Below are 15,107 nucleotides of genomic sequence, written 5' to 3'. Positions count from 1 at the left end.
AAAACTTAAATATTCGATATTTAAAAATATCTTTTAAGAAAACAGGACTAGCGTTTAATGCAAATTTTTGATTAAAATGCTCTTTTTCCTCTTAAATATTTTAGTCACTGTAACTTTCAGTTATTAGAATTCATTATCAGCTACTCAACGCAGATATATACTTAGTGGAAACCTGTTATTTGCATTTATATACATCCAAAATTAATGTCTACATTTTTCTTCTCAAAATGGTTATTTTAAGACAAAGAAGGTAGTTCAATTTTTAAAAACATTACTGAAATCAGCTCCCAAAACAAATGCATTCTTGCTCTTTGCACCACTTAAATTAAAACACCGGCTAAATAGCCTTATATGTAATCAGGCATAAGAATTCTGCTTAACTTTTTACTAAATAAAACTCACTTTAGGCTGAGCCATGATCAAACAAAACATTTAATTAATCATATAACTCTTAGAATCTCCCCAGTGGCCTCTAATTAAAAATACCTAACATGCTTCCCAAAAAAGGGGGTATCCTTTAAGTGACTTTTGCTTTTTCATCATTCAATCATCAGGAATAAGGCAACCCATCAAATCTGATTTAGGTGAATTCTGAAATTTCCTATATGAAGTTTCTTTAAATTTAGTAGTTAGTTCTCAATATAAATTGTCTGGCTTAATATAATTTGAGGCACAGGTTTTGAACTATAAGGCCCAAAATAATAAACTTTCCAATTTATATTTTCTTAACTTTGAAAAAAATTTAAATGAAACCAAGATATGTATTTCAATGTAGTAGGCTTTTGTGGGAAAATACAAAATTCAGTTACATATAAGTTAAACTGCCAGATTTTCAAATTATCCCCCAAATCAAATATTAACAGGCCCTTGCATTTTCACTACTTCATTTTAACATTATAACTTAATTCTTACATAGAATTTGAGAACTAAAGTTACTATAAGAAGCTCTGTCCGGCATTTCACAACCTTGCTTACCACATGGAAATTTTACAAAAGGCTAAATTAGAACAGACCAAAAAATACTAGTTGATTTTCTGCGGGTTATTTGGTACAGCTCTTATACAAGCATCCAATAATTTTGGATTTAGCTCTTCATTAATGTAGTTCCGTTAATGAAATAAATGTTAAACAGAACAATACGCACACACACACACACACATACACACACACATATACACAATATTTGTATCATGTGTGCTTCCATTCCCCTTCAGTAGTTCAGAGGAATGGAGCACTAGCTCCACAAAGAAATTACAAAAAAAAACTTTCTTTCTGGAAAAATCTAATAGTTCTTGTGAGATGCTACAAATCAGTTTCATCTAACCTTTTGAAAGGATACTAACAATAAATTTAGCCACAATTTTCTTCTGTATGAAAACATGAACTTTTGCTCTACTGTGTACTTCTAAAATAATATTTGACCATAATTTTATTCCCCTTCTGTTACACATCAAGGACTCCACCCAATAACATTTACAACTTAATGGGTTGATGAGAGTTAACCACAGTATCTTCTAGTCTTATGACACTGAGAGGTACTGGCATATGTTGGACTATGGATTAAATTATAAAAAGGAAAAAACATACACAAAATGTGGAATGTATTTTACCATTTGTTTTTAATTAACAAAACAATGTTTTGAGATTACTTAACGTTGGAACAGTATATAGATCAGCACATAAGGCTTACCATCTTCACCGACCACTGAATAGTTCAATGGAAAACAGAAAGAAATGGTAAATTATTCACATGAAATCATAATACAGAAGATGCAATAATTTATAATTTTTTTACAATATTAAATAATGTACATTTCACAATCCAAACAAATATGCCAGAAAAACAACTGTAAGCACATTTGGGAAAAGTAACTTACAAAAAAAGCATAACACGGATGATAATGGGCAGATACTGTCTAAGTTAAACTAAAACTCGAAAGTAAATAGCATTCATAAATGACAATAATCATCCATTTTCTTTTTAAAAGAATTTTTACATATGTGAATTTTATTTATGGGTCTCTGTTCTCAAAGTACTAATATTTAAAAAGCCAAATATCATTAGTCATTTAAAATACTAAAAAATAGAATGTTTTTCCAGGGCATTAAATAAATACCATTATCTGAGTTTTTATCTTTCAAAATACTGTTTTGAACTTAAATATGTTATAGTTAGGAAAGAGTTAACATGTTTAGATTTAAGGGACTTTTTAAAAGTTCAGGCTTATTAAAAACATTATTACCAAAACAATCAGGGAGTGAGTTATTTAAATTGAAGTTTCCTACAGATTTCCTAGTAAATGCAAATTTATACGGCACTTGCTTTGAAAATACAGCTGCTTTTTATTTTTTATTCTGAAATCATATACTTGAAAAAACATAACTGCAATTACAGCAAACCTATGTTTTTCTGAAATTGACAAAGTCTAAGAGACCAGAGTATAAATACTAGAGATACATATCTCCCACATTCAAGACTCAGAAAGCTTCCACAACTGCTATGGCATCTGTCTGGCATCCCAACTACATATATACACACATGCGCACACAAATACACACACACACAATGAAGCAGAATACGCCCTAAGCTTTTTTTAAATTAAGCTTCACAATTCAGCACAGATGGCTTACAGCCTTAAAATGGTTATTTTCCCTATTTCCTAAATCATGTTTCCAAACAAAGTTGTAGGGCAAAGTCAGACTTCACATAAAAATATGAATTTTAATAAATATATGATAAAAACATTCACCATGTATTGCTGATGAATTGACCGTATATAAATATATAAATGGTTAGGAAGATAATAAAAGATGACATTTGCTCTCATTATCTTTCCTAACTAAGCTTAACATTCTTCAGACTGTCACATTTTATTTTACTAAGAAAAAATTCCTGATAAGGAACCAAAAAGAGTTAAAAAAGATATTTACAATCTTCTTTAAAATATATTAAACAAAATTGCATATAGGTCAAGAAACAACACATTTAAATTATTTGAACTTGATGTCTTGTATCATCATATTCAGCTAAATTTCTAAGTTATTTTTCTAATTTTTATTTTAATAGCTTAAAAAATACCCATAGCCGAAAGAGCAAGGTTTCCATCTTTAGCCCTTTACTTTATTATCAGCTAGAAAATTTGTAACTTGCTAATCTGATATTTCTAAGATACAAAAACTCAAGATCTTTCCAAGAATATTTTGTGTAAATATATACTCAATACAAAAATACCTTCTTCTCATATGCCTGTAAATTAGAAAATTTCACATTCTCGTACTATCTTAATAACTACAACAGACATGAAAAGGAAATTAGTTCAGCAATAAAAATTATTAGGTGTGATTTTATTTTAAGGTAAGCCAAGTAAGTTTCTAAGAACTATACTCTAGATAGACAAAAACATACAAAAATTATTCTGAGAGTCTATAAGGTTGTAAACAATTTAGAAAACATGGACTGTGATTACTAGATACATAATTACTCTTTTCCTCGTTATTATTTTTTTTACTTTTCCACAGTACAGTTGTGTATGTATACACAACTTCCTTCCCCTCTTCCTCCTTCAGCCATCTCCCCTCTGAATTAGCAAAGCAGTATAGTCCCTTAATAGCAGTTACAAGTTTAACTTGCTGCTATTTAAATGAAGAAACAAAACTATTTTTTAAAAAAGAGCATCCAAGGACTCTCAAGAGGTCACCACAGAGTAAAAGTGATTGTTTTACATATTAAGTAGTCAAGTTTGAGTAAATTCTTAAGTATCCATTCACTGATACAAGTTGATGTCATATAAGGAAATTATAGGCTTTTTCCCCTCAAAAAAGATCTGTTGGTTTTACAGTAAAGCTCAAAAACACTACTTTAATAGAACATGTCTTAGTCTCACTGATCTTGGGAACTATATACGCCAGTTTTTCTTCAAAAAATGCAAAAAAAAAAAAAAAAAGTCCCGCTCTTTAAAAAGAAAGTTTCAAAAAAAATCAGTGTTCAACACAAATACAACTCAAATAGATTTATGAACTGATTGCTAAAACTAATCAATTTTAAGATACCTTAAGACAGCTGATAGGCCTAAGAGAAAAATACTACAAATCTATGTAAAAACACATAAAACTCATTTATAAGAGAGCAATTGATAAAAATTCTCAATTAACAGTAACAGTAAAACATCTCTAAGGGCTAATTATGAAAATATATCTTATAACTACTGAACACAGTCAAAGCAGAAAAAAAATTTCCAATTCTCCATCTTGTATTCCATTTTTTTCACTGTTCCATCCTCCAATCCCTTACGTACCGCTTTTTCCTTTAATATGGAAACAAAGCTGAGAAGGACTTTAGCCTTCTAAAATTGAGCCCTATAAAATAGCGTACAACTATTGTATTTAATATATAAAAATAAGACCTAATAATTAAGCAAATAGCTTTTAAAAGTCCTATAGGTGGATCAATAGGCTAATCCTCCACCTGCCAGCTCTGGCATTATATACAGACACTAGTTTGTGTCCTGACTGCTCCACTTCCAATCCAGCTCTCAGTTTATGACCAGGGAAATCAACACAGTATGGCCCAAATCGCTGGGACCCTGCACCCATGTGGGCTCCTGGCTCCAGGCTTAGGATTGGATCTGGCCATGGCGGCTGACAGGAATAAACCGGCAGATGGAAGATCTCTATTTTGCCTTCTCTCTGTAAATCTGCATTTCAAATAAAAATAAATCTTTTAAAAGTCCTACAGGTGTAAATTTTTACTTACAAATGAAGTGAATGAAGAATGAAGAAGCCTCATGTGTAGGTTTCTTTCTGTAGGTCTCAGTTCTAATCACCTAATATTTTTCATGGGATCACCTATTTCCTTAACTCTCTAATGACCATAATGAATAGAGTACTTTAACTGGGCCTGGGAGAGACTCAATATGTATGATATAAAACTGATTACAAAAACATGGCTGCTGAATAGTAATTTCTCATGATTTATGTTTAGCAGGATCTAAAGCATTATGGAGGAGCAACACAGGAATTCTACCCTCATGACTCAGGCAATAAAAATCTAAAATAAGATTTTTAGTCTTCAGTATTAAAGGCTTTTTAAAAGGTAATGATAGGCAGTCCTGTAGGTAACACAGGTTCATCTACAGGGATTTTCAAGATGCCATTAATTACCCATTACATGAACCATAAAGACAATTATGTTAAGATAGATGCAAAGTTCTTGTCAGTGAAGAAAAAAATAAAATTCACTGGGACAGTGAGTTTTCTGCTGCATTGCTGACATCAGTAGCTTGTCACATTGTAACAGAAACGTAGATAAAACCATCTTGCCTTAAATTAAGATGTCATGTTCTACAATGGCCAAAATGTATTTGAGGTCAGAAAGGGCAAAAGAATACAAGCAAACATGGCACAGGCACTGGGATACAACACTGAAGTGCCTGTCTTCCATTCTCAGATCCACCTCCAAACCAGCTTCCAGGGCCCAAGCACCTGGGGCCCTCCCATCCATATGGAAGACCTAAATTGAGTTTTGGATTTCTGGTTTCAGCTTGGCCCATCTTCAGCTGTTGTGGGAATTTGGAAAGAGAGACAATGGACATCAGACTTCTCTCTCTGCCTTTCAAATAAAGTAAAAATAATTTTTAGAATTTTTAACACTATTTGCCACTAAGATACTGATTGTTGCTATGGAATAGTTTAATGCTATACTAGCTTTTTAAATAAGTAAATGGCAATGCAACTAAAAAAAAGAGAGAGAAATTATTATTGGCAAAAATTGTCTACTTCCAGTTCAAGAAAACAAATTATATTATGTAAGCACTACTTAATATTACTATTTATGAATTTTACAATTTACAATATACCTTCCAATATATTATCCTACTTTAACTTGTAAACTATCTTTATTTTTGATATGACTATAATTTTCTTTTTACTTTAACAACTGGAAATTCGGTTTTATGCTTCTGAAAGCAAGCAAGGTAACTAAAATTGACCTTGATATTCTACTAACAACAAAATAATACCTTGAAAAACTCTCAGGTGAAGTCAACAATAGTGACAAATTATTATGAGAGTAACTCTAATGACAAATTACTAAAAGTCTTAAAAATGTAAATACATTACAAGACAATGGTGGACATATGATTTCACATAAACAAAAAAATAGCTAAATATGACTGTACCCAACACCCTCTTTATAATACCATTCTTTCATGGTTGAATATTTCAAATGTATAAAGAGGAGTTGATTTTAACTTCCGGGCAGTTTCGCTCAATTCTGTGGTGGTTTTAAACTACATATTTACAGGAGAGAGCCTTATAATGAGGGTGGAGAGTATTAAAAGCCACACTACACACACAATAGGCCATCATGCATTTTATTCCATTACTAAACTTACCCCTCTTTTGAGGCTTCTGAAAGAAGGAATTCTGGGCTTCCCTGTTTTTATTTCATTCATACAATAATGCACGGGCTCAATGGAGAATGTGAGAAACTGGGACCCATTAGGAGTACTGGATGTGAATAAACTAGTAGGGGTTAAGGGTGGGGACTGTGGCTAATATGGAGATAAAGAAAGGAGTCAATAAGCCAATGTGCATAGTTTCGCCCTAAATGAAATCTCTATTTTTGGCAACAAACTTTTCACAAAATATACCTCAAATATTCTATAGAAATATTATAATAAACAATTTTGTCCAAAACTATCATTTTAAAGTCAAATTTACTTTAAAAAAATAATTTCAACTGATCATCTTTTATGACAGGTTAAAAACAGACAGAATATACAAACTGTTAGCAATACGACCTAGATTAAAAAAAATTCTGATTTATAAAATATTAGCATCACTATGAATTCCTAGTTAGTTATTCTTAACCTATATTTGTCAAGAGATAAACGCAGCAACTACAGCTGAAGTTACCCAGAAAGGTAAATGTCACGCATAATCACAGATAAGTAAAAAAAAAAAAAATCATCATATCCATGGCTTTCTTCTCAATTTTCTATTGTATTATTAGTTCACCTACCACCATTTTTTTTTTTTTTTTAAATCCCAGCTTTCCTTGTATTATTAAACACTTCTGGCTATTCCGATCTAACCAAACAAAAGGATTACCTCTCAACTTCTTGAGAATTATGAATAAAGGCTGAGTTAATAATCATTGTGCTCTTTAATTATAATCATACTGTAATTTAAATTAAATTTCGTCCATACTCATGACAGAATTAACTAATATACATTAATAAACGCAGCACTTCAGATTTACATATCTGGTGCCAGCCTTTGGGTAACAGGTAAGGCAGCCACTGGCAATGCTGTGCTGGCATCACACATGGACATGAGTTCATGTCCCCACCGCTGTGTTTCTGATGCAGCTCCCTGCCCATGTGCCTGGGAAAAGCAGAAGAAGATGGCCTAAGTGCTAAATCCCTGCTTCCCATTTGGGAGACCTGGAAGAAGATCTGGGCTCCTGATTTGGCCTTGCCCAGTCCCAGTGGTGTGGTTACTTAAGAGAGTGACTCAGTGAATGAAAGATTTCTTTCCTTCGCTATGTAACACTGCTCTCCAAATAAATATTTTTTAAAAATAAAATAGACTTTAAAAAAATCTATTCTGACAGGACACTATTGTAATCATTAAACCATTATGAAAGAGTATCCCTCAATTCCATTTTGCTAACTTAAATATCATATCAAAAGGTGGGTTCTAATAAACAGTGAGATTCTCTTGGCAAACTAGAAAATTTTGAACTTCAATTAATCAAGAACACCAAGACCTCCCCATGAAAAAAGCCCATGGGTAATAACAAAAATGTTATTAGCATTATCTAGATGATCTAATTTGACATTTATTATTGTAATGGGCAGTCATTCATCCCAATTAACAATTACAGTTTTGGTGGTCTTTAAATTAGACCACGTTCCCTTAGAAAATCTAGTGAGAATTACCTACAAGTTAAATTTCAAAAGTACATAACTTAACCGCATAAGGACTGCTTTTACTTAGCTAATAACCAAGCTGCGATGAAATGTTAAATCCAGACTACATTTTTACTATTGAGGTATAAAAACTGTTTTCTACTAAGTATAAGATTAAACTTCCAACTGAAAATGTTTAATTCTTCATTACAACTAAACAATCATTTGATACCTACATTGATATAACTGATACAGTAAAAACACCTGATTAGCATATAGGAATTTATGATTTTTTTACCTTGGGCTTTTTTCCAAAGAGCCACAATTTGCCCTTGGATTTTCCCACTGTGGTTTTGGCATCCATCTTCCCACTTTCCTGTCTGGATGCACTGATAGTCCCATCAGAAATGGTTCTATAAATATGCTGACTGTAATCTTCAAATGGAAAATCTCCTGGAGGTTCAAAGCCAGACTTGAAGGAGTCTACCACCATTTGAGAGTCCTACAGACAGCAACAGAAATTTTCAGAATCAATTCATTTGTTCTTAATACATTCACCTTCAAAACTGTAATCATGCAAGAAAATAAAGCTTAAAAAAACTTTTGCAGTAATCGTTAGAAGTTTCTTGTGAATTTTTAATAAGTTTTCAAACCCACTAGCAGAACTATACTGACAAATAACAATTTATCATATACATGAATGTTTTTATTCAGGTTTAACACCCTGAAATTCAACTAAAGACTATTATTGCTAAGAAAAACCAAACTAGTGTCAGCACTGCATCCTAAACATCCTATAAGGGTTTCAGTTTGAGTTACAGATGTTCTACTTCAAATCCAGCTCCCTGCTAACGTGCCTGAGAAAGCAGAGGAGGATGGCTCAAGCCTTGAGTCCCTGCACCCAAGTGGGAAACTCAGGGCAAGCTCCCAGTTCCTGGCTTCAGCCTGTCCACTGCAGCCATTTGAGGCAGGAAATCAGCAGATGAAAGATCTCTTTCTGTGTCTCTTCCTTTTTCTTTTATTGAATTTTATTTTTATTTGAAATTATTATATTTATATTATTTATATTTAATTTTATTGTATCTACAAATATAATATTTATATTATATTTTATTTGAAAGGTAAAGTTACAGAGAAAAGGAGAGACAGATCTTTCATTAGCTGGTTCATTCCTCAAAAGACCACAACCACAACAGCTGAGCCAATTCAAAGCCAGGAGCTTCTTCCAGGTCTCCCATGTGAGCACAAAGGCCCAAGGACTCAAGCCATCCTCCTCCACCTTCCCAGTCCACAGGAGGGAGTTGGATCAGAAATGGAGCATCTGGGGCATGAGCCAGTGCCCATATGGAATGCCAGCACCAGGGATGAAAGCTTAACCTACTATGCCACAGCACCAGCCCCATTAGATAGATCTCCAAAAAAATTAGAACAATACAGAAAGAATTATCAACTAGAAATTGAGACATTTTGATGAAAACAGACTTTTTGCTTTGTAAGTATGCAAAGAAGCTGGCCATGGGAATGAACAAAATCTAATAATGAAAGTTAAGAGATGAATAGAAAGGCTCTTATTCATCCAACAAATAAAATGTACATTGTAGAATGTTCAATAGGCAAACATTTCATAAACAGTACTGAATATAAGAAGCTTCCTTGGAAATACAAAGTTTATTAATATTACCTAAAGCATAAAGGCTTACCTGAAAATTATATACTGTCTCTAGAAATACTTACTCTAACTGAATGGTTTATTGACACTTCAAACTCATTATTTCCAAACAGAATATTTCATTTCCACACTCCTCCCCATTCCTAAATACCTCTTCTTTTTCTATATCTATTTCTATTAGCAATACATTGTTTGTTCTTCACTTAGCTAAAAGCCACACTTCAATTTGTCACTAATACTAATTCAGCATTCACTAATTCAGCAATCAATTGCTAAGGGTAAAGACCATAAGAAAAGAGGCCCAATAAAAGGTTGAAAAACCTTGGATCCTGGCATACAGAAATATATGAAATGTTTTAAAAAACTTCACAGAAAACATTTATTTCAAAAAAAAGGTACTCATGGATTTCAAAAGTTCATTGTACCAGCATAAACATGTTTAAATTCCACCTCTCTACAAGCTTTCCGAAGTATGTTTGTGTGTATTCCCAAGTATTCAAGAAGCCAAAAAATCCTCTTCCTTTTTAAAATTTAAATAAGGATTATACTTGTTATCACAGTAAGAATTCTCACTAACACTTACATAATCTCTACTTGATACATTGCAGTCACTTCTGAAATATGTAGTACAAACTTGACATTTTCCAAACACTAGTTCTGCTCTCTTGTTCTTTCCTTATAGCCTCAGTTTCTGTCAGTCACGGTTTTCGATGACTCAATCAGTGTTTACTAAGAAATGACCCTACTAAAAGATTCAGCAACACCTTAATTGGTGTATTTGGCACAGTAGTTGAGACATCGCTTGGGACACTCACATCCTGCTGTCTCCTGAATTCAATTCCTGTTTGTTAATGATTATCCTAGCAGACAGCAGGTGAGAGCCCAAGTAGAGGGGTTCCTATCACTCCTGTGGAGACCAGGGTTGAAGCTCCAGGCTGCTAGGGGTATTAGGGATTTCTCTGCACACCCATCCTAAAAAAAAGGTACTGTACCTAAACTGATAACTATGGAATCAGGTTGACTATAAACCAAAAATTGAAATGTCTATGAATGGATGTAGTAAAGAAACTGCATTTTCCTATCAACATACTATTAATCAATGCCATGTCAATTAATGCCATAAGGTTGTAAATGGTTGTTGATGTTACGCTCGGGCTTTTAACTGATTGTGATGATAATTTGCTGGCTTTACCTTTGGACCAGAGATGGTCTCACCAAGAAATCGTTGAACCCACTAGGATAATAAGACACTGGACTTTATGCTTGGTAAATACTTCCAATGAAAGAACCTCAACTGAATTTGAACTGTGGTAACGCAGCAAGGTGGAAAAATCCACCATGGGGAGAGGGTTCAGGGAGGGGTGGGGGGAATCCCAGTGCCCATAACACTGTGTCACATAATGCAATGCAATTAATAAAAAAAATTATCACAAAAACTAAATAAAATAAATAATTTATTCTATGGAATATAAGCTAGAATGAAGAGAGATCGCATTCACCCCTTTCCCAATTCATCCTACTACTTAACCTGTACACATAAACCAAATCTATTTCTTCAAAGACAATGAGACGATACTTACTCTCCTTTCGTCAACTGATTTTGCAGCAAGAATCATTCCTTCCAAACACTTTGAAATGATAGGTATAACCTTGCGCTCTGAGTCTGCAAATCCTCTGTAACACTCACTGAGTTTAATAGTCCTTCGTTCATCCATTTCTTGTAGTTGCTAATTATCAGGAATTAAGGGGGGAAAAAAGGAAAACTGAATTTTCTTATCATTCTAAAGACCAGATCGTGACCCTTCCCAAAAAGTAACTTAAATTTCTATTTATCCTAATCATTAAATTTTTGTTGCTAATATCTTTTAACAAATGCAGACTTAACAAAACTTCAACCTAAGGTTTGCTAAATAAACCATAAAAGAAAAAAAAAAATAACATCCTAAAGCCTGTTAACACTGGTTTTCAAGACTATCTAAAAGAACCTCTTTTCAGGCTGCCATATTCCTTGCCAACATTTTATTCTTTAATCAAAGTAGTTCATGTATATACTTAAAGAAACAGTTCCATTTGAAGACAAAATTTTAACTTAACTGGCTTTTAAAAGCAAGTAATCTATATAATGTCTACATTGGAGGTATTTAAGCTAGCTTAGAATACTTTTTAAAACCTGGCTGGACCAAGGGTCCACAGATGACTGCAGACCAACAGGTATCCAGATATAACAGCCTCTTAAAAGAGTTGAAGACACAGGGGTATTCATGAATCATGAGTTAAAATGACACAATAAAATAACTCAAAATTCATTGGCACATACCACCACCAAGTATATGTACCACAACAAACACACTGGGGTCCATGAAGCTCAATAATTTCAATGTATTTTGACCTTGTTCTTTGCTAGGAAGAAACGACATTATTTAAGCCCTCAAACTCCCATAAGCTTCATACCACATTTTCTCTTTGATCACTTTCATCTCTCTCATCTCCCTCCCCTCTCTTTCCCTCTCTCTCTCTCTCTTTCCTTTTCTCTCTCACTCCTGGCCTCCCAAGATGGCAAAACCACTCCATAGCAAGGTCCAAAAAAAAGAGGAACAGGTTCCAAAACACAAGCAGTAGTTTATCTCCCAGTTAAGGTATCCCTTGAATAGGCAGACTGAGCTAGAGTGCTTAAAAAAACACTGGGGTGAGGACTGGCAGGCTGACACTCTGGATTAAATAACCAAAATCTGATACCCACCAGAGCCTACCAATTCTTACTGTGCTTTCTTTGTTGTTCTAACCTGGCTTACAAAAAAAAAAAAGTATACCAGCACTCTTTCATATCAATTCTGCTCTCCTAGAGACTATCTTATTCAGCATGTTTACCACATTCCTATTCTCTTCTTTCTAGAAAAAAAAAAAAACATAGAGTAACATACTCTAACCCTCTTGTATGTTCTTGAGTCTTTATCTGAAGCAGTTTGGCAACTATTATCATCAAGTGATGACAGACAGAATTTATAAGCAAGTTCAAGGCCCAAAATACATTTAGGATCAAACACAGTCTCTAACATAAGCAGGCAGTACCAGACTAGCAAACACATAAAGATGTATTTCTACCACCTGGACTAATGCCAATGATCCTGCTATGGTGTCAAAAAGGTATGTGCCAATTCACGGTGAGTAGATTACAATACACCCTCACCTTGATGATACAGTAGCAGAGTGCTTCAAAAGGCCCAAGGGAAAACGGAATTAAGCTTATTTCAATATTTCAGTGCAAAAATATTGTTAAATCCATGCATAATGTTTCATCAAATGCATTTTGAAGACTTTCTGAAGATCTTTCATATACATGGATTTCACATTTTCTGCACCAAAATTAATACTTTTTTTTTCATTTTTTAATGTTTACTTTTACTTGAAAAGTGCTAGGACTATGCCAGACTTAAATCAACACCAAAAGTTTGAACTCCACTAAGCAGAAGAGACTCAAGCCATCACCTGCTGCCTCCCACAATTTGCATTAGCAGGAAGTTGGATCCAAAGTAAAGTAGTAAGGACTTGAACCAGGTTCTCGGAAATGGAATAGGGGTGATCCAAGTGGCTGATTAATCTACTGTGTCTCAATGTCCACCCTTTAAATTTACTGCTATTTTATAATAACTTTCTGAAGTTCTCTAATTAAAACTTACCTCAAAAATGTCACTGTTTTAGTGACCTGCTTATAATATCACTAAATAAATGCAAAGCAAATTTTTTTAGTTAAGTAACAAAGGGATGAGTGTTGTGGTGCAGGCTGTTAAGTTGCTATTTGCAATACAAATGAGATGCCAGCAAGTTTAAGCTTTGGCTGTTCTGCTTCTTATCCAACTTCCTACAAAAGTTGCTTCCCTGGAAAGCAAAGGAAGATGCCTCAAGCAGTTAGGCACGATAGATCCATCTCTTTACCCTCTCTGTTCATTTTTTCAAATGCACTAATTTTTCAATACAAGTGAAAATTTACTTTATAAATTAATATTCATAGTCAATTCTTTTCTTTTGAAAGATTTATTTATTTTTATTGCAAAGTCAGATATACAGAGGTGGAGAGACAGAGAGGAAGATCTTCCATCTGATGATTCACTCTGCAAGTGACAGCAACAGCAGGAGCCAAGCTGATGCAAAGCTAGGAGCCAGGAACTTCTTCCAGGTCTTCCAATCAGGTGCAGGGTCCCAAGGCTTTGGGCCATCCTGGACTGCTTTCCCTGGCCACAGGCAGAGAGCTGGATGGGAAGCAGGGCTGCCAGAATTAGAACCGGTGCCCATATGGGATCCTGGTGTGTTCAAGGCGAGGACTTTAGACACTAGGCCACTGCGCCAAGCCCCATAGTCAATTATTTTATCACTAATCTTGTTGAGTAATGAAGCTAAAAAGACCATCTAAGATCTAAGAATATATTTTAAAACATATTCTCCCAAACTATGTTAACTTTGTTTTTCAAAAATTTACCTTGTAAATCTGAGGAATCACTACATAGAAATGTTTGTGTTGCTCCCCATTAAAGTTTTGTAATTGTGCGGCATATTCATTTTTATTTTCATCAGCCATGTGTGTACGCAGATTCAACTGTTGTTTGGCCTAAAGGCAAATTGGTCCAGATTATTATCAACAATAAATTCATAACAAATCACTTATCTGAAAATTATACTAAAATTAGGTCCAATCAACACAAAAGCTAACTCTCACTACCCAGAGAAAAATGCAATGGTCAGATTCAAACGATTAACCAGAAAAAATTAAAGAGCTGTTTACAGATCTTAGGACCAGAGAGATCTAATTATTATAATATTTTTCCTTTCTCTACTGTAATTAACCTTCTCATTGTTAACAACCAATTCAAATAAAACCTGTCCTATCAAAATCAGATTTGGAATGACTAAACAAATTATATTTTATCTTGAAATGTTAAGAAAAACAGGTAGCTTCAGAAATATTTTAGGGATCTGAGAAAATAACACTTCTGATTCATCTACAAGCTATGTTCTTAATGAAAATAAAAAGCAGCCAATATTTCAGATAAGCCCATAAAAGTCCCTTTTATTCACAGCATTTCTGATTATAAAATAAGTGACATGGACCCTAAATCCCATGGTCCAAACCATTTTTACAGAAAAATGCATTCCAAGTTCCAATCTGAAACCCTAAGTACACATTCATTTATCCCTTCCTCTTGTCTTTTCTACCATAAACTAGGTAAAGGATTCCAAAATTCTTCTCTTGCCAGAGGAAACTGCTCCAGTTCTACATAATTGGAACATATGTGAAACAGCTAAAGAAACATGACAATTCACCTAATAATCTACTTTAAATACATAAAAAAAGCCATTCAGAAAAAAAGATTTGACATTTTTTTCTACAATCCCAAAAACATTAAAATAGAGAAGAATGTAGTCAATACACAAAACTTTTAAATCTGGGGAGGATGTAAAGAGCAGTCGGCAGGAAATTATACATTTCCAGCAACAGGGAACTCACTATCATTATAGGTATGATACGTTAC

The 15,107-nt window shown here is 33.7% G+C and overlaps 1 protein-coding gene across 1 annotated transcript in view; it reads right to left on the bottom strand.

The window, feature by feature from the left end:
- Positions 1-15,107, bottom strand: part of FNBP1L (formin binding protein 1 like) — a 107,071-nt gene that overhangs the window by 15,900 nt on the left and 76,064 nt on the right. The window contains exons 7-11 of the mRNA XM_040998692.1: positions 14,057-14,185; positions 11,163-11,309; positions 8,212-8,415; positions 6,393-6,551; positions 1,691-1,705 (exon numbers count right to left, since the gene is read on the bottom strand). Of these exons, the coding sequence (XP_040854626.1) occupies positions 1,691-1,705; positions 6,393-6,551; positions 8,212-8,415; positions 11,163-11,309; positions 14,057-14,185 (654 nt within the window). The remainder of the gene's footprint in view (positions 1-1,690; positions 1,706-6,392; positions 6,552-8,211; positions 8,416-11,162; positions 11,310-14,056; positions 14,186-15,107) is intronic.

Source organism: Ochotona curzoniae, unplaced genomic scaffold (assembly GCF_017591425.1).
Source record: "Ochotona curzoniae isolate NIBS_2020 unplaced genomic scaffold, NIBS_Ocur_1.0 scaffold_1037, whole genome shotgun sequence".
Classification (NCBI taxonomy): Eukaryota; Metazoa; Chordata; class Mammalia; order Lagomorpha; family Ochotonidae; genus Ochotona; species Ochotona curzoniae.
This window is presented reverse-complemented; position numbering and strand designations above follow the sequence as displayed.